Source organism: Pecten maximus, chromosome 11 (genome assembly GCF_902652985.1).
Source record: "Pecten maximus chromosome 11, xPecMax1.1, whole genome shotgun sequence".
Taxonomy (NCBI): domain Eukaryota; kingdom Metazoa; phylum Mollusca; class Bivalvia; order Pectinida; family Pectinidae; genus Pecten; species Pecten maximus.
Window position 1 is genome coordinate 31,140,132 of NC_047025.1, and position 8,765 is coordinate 31,148,896.

Below are 8,765 nucleotides of genomic sequence, written 5' to 3' on the forward strand. Positions count from 1 at the left end.
TTGTACAACATATTCTTACCAGCAATTGTACAACATATTCTTACTAGTAATTGTACAACATATTCTTACCAGTAATTGTACAACATATTCTTACTAGTAATTGTACAACATATTCGTACCAGTAATTGTACAACATATTATCAGTAATTGTACAACATATTCGTACCAGTAATTGTACAACAGATTACCAGTAATTGTACAACATATTCTTACTAGTAATTGTACAACATATTCGTACCAGTAATTGTACAACATATTATCAGTAATTGTACAACATATTCGTACCAGTAATTGTACAACATATTACCAGTAATTGTACAACATATTCTTACCAGTAATTGTACAACATATTCGTACCAGTAATTGTAAAACATATTACCAGTAATTGTACAACATATTCGTAACAGCAATTGTACAACATATTACTAGTAATTGTACAACATATTACCAGTAATTGTACAACATATTCTTACCAGTAATTGTACAACATATTCGTACCAGTAATTGTACAACATATTCGTACAAGTAATTGTACAACATATTCGTACCAGTAATTGTACAACATATTCTTACTAGTAATTGTACCACATATTCGTGCCAGTAATTGTACAACATATTATCAGTAATTGTACAACATATTCTTACCAGTAATTGTACAACATATTCTTACTAGTAATTGTACAACATATTCGTGCCAGTAATTGTACAACATATTACCAGTAATTGTACATGTACAACATATTACCAGTAATTGTACAACATATTCTTACCAGTAATTGTACAACATATTCTTACTAGTAATTGTACAACATATTCGTACCAGTAAATATTCTTACCAGTAATTGTACAACATATTACCAGTAATTGTACAACATATTCGTACCAGTAATTGTACAACATATTCGTACCAGTAATTGTACAACATATTCGTACCAGTAATTGTACAACATATTACCAGTAATTGTACAACATATTCGTACCAGTAATTGTACAACATATTACCAGTAATTGTACAACATATTCGTACCAGTAATTGTACAACATATTCGTACCAGTAATTGTACAACATATTCTTACTAGTAATTGTACAACATATTCGTACCAGTAATTGTACAACATCACTGACTTTTAGTAAGTGCACATACTTAGGGTCACAGTTGTTAATTTCAGTAAGTTAACAGTAAACAAAGCCAGACCGTTTCAAGCTCACAGTGTAAGATCAAAGTCATAATGGCAAACATTCCATTAATATATAGTAGTATTGTTTGGACTGATTTCAAGTGCCTGGCATAGAAAGAGGTCAGTGTGCAAGGTCAAGGTCATATAATGGCAAAATGACAAATGAGTAAAAGAACCGTTAAAAAGTAAGCAATGCTGCTTTAAGAAATAACAAACTCATATCGATTTTATAACAATATACATGCTTTTTATTGCACATAAAAATTGAAAACCTATTTCATGTATGTTTTCCACAATGCTTATTTTACCCATAATGCTGGTTACAAAACAAGGCTGCAACTTGACATTGCATGCTAAGAAATTATTAATATTTTTGTGCATACATTGCCCTGCAAAATTGTTAATTAATTTTTTAGTCAATGGAGATGGAAGGAATGGTGATATCTGTAAAGTAACATTGATCAGATGAACTATCTAACTAGACTAGCAGTCTTTATCACACTAGCTTTTTAACCTCAACAGATAAGATAGTCCCCTGTTATACACACAATTTGTGGAGAGACAAACACAATTGAGTTGGAACATTTGTCATTCAGTTTCTCATTCTTTTACTATCAGTCGATCATTGTGTGAGGCGAAAATCTTGTGAATGAAGGGTTACTTTGGAAAGTCTCCTCAATCTGAACCTTCCAATTTTTCCGCAATGGAAACGTACTTCATGTGCACTCCACATGGATTTTAACTAAACAGGTCCCAGTTTCATCAAAATTCCTTAGCTAAGATTTTCCATAGGAATGCATTACGGAATTTAAGGAAATTTCCTTAACAAAAAACTAATTTTCCCTTAATCCAATAATGCTTTCCTTTAGAAAATTTAAATTATGGAACGCTGATAAACTGGGGCCAACATGTAAATCTAGTTGGTCCCAAACAACTATTATGTTAAAAAATTCTTAACAACTTAAAACAAAAGAAGCCCATAATGTCTTGAGACATTTTTCAATAAAATAAATTATCTCGTTGAAATAAATTCTTCTGACATGAACAAGGAATATTTCAACAAGTTTTCTATCAACTTCAACATTTTAAATATAGCATACCAACAATGTGCAACAAGATAGGGAGAATAAATACAATATGTGTAAAGAATTAATTAATAATATGAAAATATTCCCAAAATGTAATATAATTGGAACTAGAATATTTATAAAGAACAAAGCGAATTATAGACAATGGCATGATATACATGTAATGCAATTAAGGGTAAAACTAGGATCATAAAAAAGAAAATTAAACATGAGGATATTAATTTAGACGCAGGCACTAAAGTGGTTGGACAGAACCCACTATTGCTAAATAATCTGAACAATAAAAATGGTTAACTTGAAGAAATGAAAGGGAAATACATGTACATGTACTGTTAAAAGTTATAGAGAAGCAACTCCTGAAGACAGGTTTCCAATCAGTACAACAGGTGGTGGCCGACATGATTCACACCATCATCAGGACACTATACAGCTTACAGGATGTACATGTAATTGGAACTGACAATGGAATTCAAGTGATAAGAACAATAATTTATGATATCATCAATAAAGTATCTAGAAGATGAATGTAAAACTCAATTTTTTTGGATGTTTGGTTCTTCAGAATTTTTTTCCTGTGGGTTTTATTTCTAATAAATAGTCAAAGTTGGTCTGTTAGAATTATGGAGAAGAGTATTGACTTGAAAATTATTTACATGATTATTCCATATGCTTGTGATTATTACTTCTACAGAAAAAAATAATCTAAACCAGGTTTTTAGAGCTTTTGATTGTTTGTAGAGCATAAGACTAGAACAGAAAATCTCAACACAGTATTTACAATTAAAAATAAAACCTGGGCCATTTCTTGATTGTTTACTTTACGAACAACATACAATTGTGTTTAAAGAAACTAGAATAATGTTATATACTGGTGAAGTGTACATTCAATTTAACTGGTTATTGGCTCAGAAAAAACACTAATATAATCAGAACTCTCAAATTCCATAGCTGACAATTTACTGAAGACTTATTCTTTATAAATGACTAGATAACCTATTAAATTAGGGCATATAAAATTAACTGAAAGGAGTGGAAATGAAGTGTGGCCCACCACATCTGGTACACAGTCTCATCTAGTGAAGACACGGTGGCTGTAATAATTACCAATATGTTCATGTTTACATGTCAACATAATGAGATCATCTTACATTATCAATTGTCTTTGGTGTCAACACTTTAACAGCTCGAAAAAAAAATTGTCATGCAAATACAGTGTATTAGTTTATTTCACAACCATACTGAGGCACAAACTTATAACACCTTGCTGTATTGCTCGAAACCACATTTACACAGCCATTACAACAATTACATTCAAACCACATAGCTCTGGTATACACCCATAACAACCACCAAACCTTTAATACACACCCATAGCAACCATCATACCTCTAATACACACCCATAGCAACCGTCAAACCTCTGGTACACACCCACAACAACCACCAAACATCTGGTACACACCCACAACAACCACCAAACCTCTGGTACACACCCACAACAACCACCAAACCTCTGGTACACACCCACAACAACCATCAAACCTCTGGTACACACCCATAACAACCACCAAACCTCTGGCACACACCCACAACAACCACCAAACCTCTGGTACACACCCATAACAACCACCAAACCTCTGGTACACACACACAACAACCACCATACCTCTGGTACACACACACAACAATCACCAAACCTCTGGTACACACCCACAACAACCATCAAACCTCTGGTACACACCTACAACAACCATCAAACCTCTGGTACACACCCACAACAACCACCAAACCTCTGGTACACACCCACAACAACCACCAAACCTCTGGTACACACCCACAACAACCACCAAACATCTGGTACACACCCACAACAACCACCAAACATCTGGTACACACCCATAACAACCATCAAACCTCCGGTACACACCCACAACAACCACCAAACCTCTGGTACACACCCACAACAACCATCAAACCTCTGGTACACACCCACAACAACCACCAAACCTCTGGTACACACCCATAACAACCACCAAACATCTGGTACACACCCATAACAACCATCAAACCTCTGGTACACACCCACAACAACCACAAAACCTCTGGTACACACCTACAACAACCACCAAACCTCTGGTACACACATACACAACCATCAAACCTCTGGTACACACCCACAACAACCATCAAACCTCTGGTACACACCCACAACAACCATCAAACCTCTGGTACACACCCACAACAACCATCAAACCTCTGGTACACACCCACAACAACCACCAAACCTCTGGTACACACCTACAACAACCACCAAACCTCTGGTACACACCTACACAACCATCAAACCTCTGGTACACACCCACAACAATCACCATACCTCTGGTACACACTCACAACAACCACCAAACCTCTGGTACACACCCATAACAACCACCAAACCTCTGGTACACACCCATAACAACCACAAAACCTCTGGTACACACCCATAACAACCATCAAACCTCTGGTACACACCCATAACAACCACCAAACCTCTGGTACACACCCATAACAACCACCAAACCTCTGGTACACACCCACAACAACCATCAAACCTCTGGTACACACCCACAACAACCACAAAACCTCTGGTACACACCCATAACAACCACCAAACATCTGGTACACACCCATAACAACCATCAAACCTCTGGTACACACCCACAACAACCACAAAACCTCTGGTACACACCCATAACAACCATCAAACCTCTGGTACACACCCATAACAACCATCAAACCTCTGGTACACACCCACAACAACCACCAAACATCTGGTACACACTCACAACAACCACCAAACATCTGGTACACACCCACAACAACCACCAAACCTCTGGTACACACCCACAACAACCACCAAACATCTGGTACACACCCACAACAACCATCAAACCTCTGGTACACACCCATAACAACCACAAAACCTCTGGTACACACCCATAACAACCACCAAACCTCTGGTACACACCCACAACAACCACAAAACCTCTGGTACACACCCAAAACAACCATCAAACCTCTGGTACACACCCACAACAACCACCAAACATCTGGTACACACCCACAACAATCACCAAACATCTGGTACACACCCACAACAACCACCATACCTCTGGTATACACCCACAACAACCACCAAACCTCTGGTACACACCCACAACAACCACCAAACATCTGGTACACACCCACAACAACCATCAAACCTCTGGTACACACCCACAACAACCACCAAACATCTGGTACACACCCACAACAACCACCATACCTCTGGTATACACCCACAACAACCACCAAACCTCTGGTACACACCCATAACAACCATCAAACATCTGGTACACACCCTAACAGCGATAAGCATACATGACTGCCTTTCAAACATTTGTACTGAATGATATTGAATTGACATACGTTTTTTTTATGATCATACAAACAAATTCTGTAATGTTATCTTAGCTGATTACTAGACTTGTACTAACAACATCAAAAATCAAATTCTAGATATTTTGGCCGATTACTTGACTCAACAATAATCAAGGTCTAGTCAAAACAGTATTATAATCCTAGTAGTTAAAGTTTTTATATAGTAGGTGTCATATAAATGTTCTTGAAATATGATGACATCAACTTAATAGTCACCAAAGTTAACATTCCTCAATCAGTAAGCACCAAATAAGGAGGTACTAATCAATTAATACAAGCACCAAATAAGGAAGTACTAATTAATTAATAGAATGATAAGTTACATGATACGCACTGTCAATGCTGTTACAGTTACCTTTATATACAACAAACATTTTGACAATATATGTAAATTATTTTGTGCGTATACTGTATATAAACTTGTCAACACTTGATCTATTAAAGCCAAACTACCCCGTAAGACATTGTCACGGTCTATTCCACAGCCTGACTTTTGTATTCCTTGTGAAATCAATCTACTGGGTGTCATAGAATTCGACCAAACTTTTTACACGAACGTTGGATCGTCCACTCCCTGTATTTGCTACCCAACATTTATTAGATTGTAAATTTAACTTTTTACATGATTATTATGATAAACTGTAAATTCTTATGTATTTCTTGCAGCCTATTTGATTTAAAACATTTAATTTAAGAGATGCTTTCTGCAGGCTATATGACAAAATCTTTGATCAAAAACCATAAAATGTGCAGGTGATAAAATATTTGTCAAATCCAAGGTCATTTATTCTCAACTATAGACAAAAAGAACCGAAATATAAAAATCTTATGAATATCAATTATTTACTTATCAACTGTATCTAAAACGAAATACAGACTTAGAAATATGTTTATTTTTCATCTGTTCATATATGTGTGAGCTATCTCACCGATACCCGAAACAGCAACATACAAAGGGGACTAATGCAATAGTGTAATAGTGTAAAATTCATTTACCCCTAGGTAATGTGCCGAAACAGGCTATCAGCAACCTTTAATTGATACCAGTGAATCAATTATTCTGGCTTGTGTTGGCAATCTAATTGAGCAAGCAAGAAACAAGATATCAGCATAATAAAAGCCATGGGAATTAATAATTTTTCTAAACAGCTGTGTCATCAAATGGATGTTTATAAGAACTAACTTCATTATCTGAATACATATATATACAAATCATTATAAAACAGCAAAAAGATTGAGAAATGTAAAATTTGATATCAATAATGAACTGTCTCGATATAGAATTTATAACATATGCATGACGTGATGTTTGCACCAATGCAGTGTCATTTATACAGTCTAAATGTCATATGATTAATAAAGTACCAAGCCTCATGACCAAATGGTTGAAATACCATAAAAATACAGCATTCTCTTAATTATAATTAAAATAATGGTAAATACACTGGTTGGGTGGTAGGATGGCACAGTGGATACATGCTTGCCTTTCACCTAGATGACAGGGGTTTGATTTCCGTGAAAACGTTTGGGGTCACCTGCCTGACCAGTGACCACGTGGGTTTTCCCCAGGCACTCTGGTTTCCTCCCACAGTAAGACCCCTCGCACACTTCCGTACAGGCCAACAAGAGTGATCAATATAGGTTAATCTATCTTATTTCGCAATTGTTGTAAAATAAATAAAGTTTACATTTTACACTCAGCTCAGATCTCAACATGTCAACATTTCATTTAAACTTTAGGCCTGATGGTCCCATCAGTATTGATGCACAATAAAATATACAGAAAGATCATGTTAAATGGTCAATGCTTTTTTAGCTTCCATTTTTCCAACATACACATAGTAACATTATCTTAACTCATTGTATACAGAAGGAACAATTTATATGTAAGGATGAATAGTCCTGAAAATGATTTTTTCCGAGACAATCTTACATATAAATCATATTTAAAATTTACATACAAAAAAGTGTACTAATAAATTAATAAACGTCATCGTTCACAATGACATAATTCTTAATAACAAAGTTGTTTTCTTTATATACATTATATATATTTATATGCATATCATTATAGATTTTCTAGTTCTTAAATTATTATAGATACATTCAATTTAAGTTTGTAATCTCATCAAACACATGACTTTACAGGAATATATGTTTTAAGATAATGACCTCACTTCACTTATCCTAATGAAAGTTAGGATTTGTCAATACCTCACCAAATCCTAAAATTATTCTAATAACATTATACAGTCAAACTTCGATGTTTCGAAGTTCAAGGGACTAACAGAAAAACTTCGAAACAGCGGAACTTCGAATTATTCATGGTTGACAATAGATCGATGTTTTCTTGATAATGACCATAGCTGTTAATGTTACATGTCCTCGGTGTCTTCGTGTTGATCGTCGCCTGTCAGGCTCACATCGAAAAGTTTAGTTAATTTACCCCAAACCCATAAAAATACTTTTCATCAATTATACCTAAGCATTTTTTAATCAAACAAACTATGTATCTATTACAAAACACTTATATCCCGTCTAATAGATAAAGCAAAAGTACAATGCACACTTACGTTAACGTTTTTCTGCTGAAGACACATGTGTTTACGTTATGTGCATATAAAATACTGAATGCCGATCAGTTTGAAAATGCATGATTGAATGACAAATAACCGATTTACATGGATATTTAATATGTATAAGTTTGGAACGTGACACTTTGAATATGAGTGAAGACATCGCTAATTGTTTTTGTTTAAAATTGATCCTCATGTTTTACTGTCCCGTAAAATTTACTCACCAACCGCTGATTTCAATGGCGGCGGAGATCATCAAAGGCAACTACCAGTATGGTATACCGGAGTGATTAAATGTCATGGCTTCTAAATACACCATTTATCTACCAATTTAGTCTGATTATTAATTAACCCCATGATTGGAAGTGACAACGCACGCTATCGTATCGTTATCCCTATTGTCAGTCAGGGCATTTGCGGGAGGGGTGTGAAATCTTGCCACGGGGGGCACGACAAACACC

At 35.4% G+C, this 8,765-nt stretch overlaps 1 protein-coding gene across 1 annotated transcript; it reads right to left on the bottom strand.

Annotated features, from left to right (window-relative positions):
• Positions 1-1,402: 1,402 nt before the first annotated feature.
• Positions 1,403-8,073, bottom strand: LOC117338101. The gene is made up of 2 exons (XM_033899300.1): positions 4,613-8,073; positions 1,403-4,551 (listed from the first exon to the last, which is right to left on the bottom strand). Exons 1-2 carry the CDS (start codon positions 5,504-5,506, stop codon positions 4,453-4,455), a joined length of 993 nt encoding a protein of 330 aa, XP_033755191.1. The 5' UTR covers positions 5,507-8,073; the 3' UTR covers positions 1,403-4,452.
• Positions 8,074-8,765: the final 692 nt, after the last annotated feature.

Excerpts from the sequence above, each read along its gene's own strand:
- LOC117338101 (XM_033899300.1), bottom strand. The coding sequence starts at position 5,506 with ATGGTTGTTGTGGGTGTGTACCAGATGTTTGGTGGTTGTTGTGGGTGT. Across the intron at positions 4,552-4,612 it reads GTTGTGGGTGTGTACCAGAG|GTTTGGTGGTTGTTGTGGGT; the intron begins GTTTGATGGTTG and ends TGTGTACCAGAG.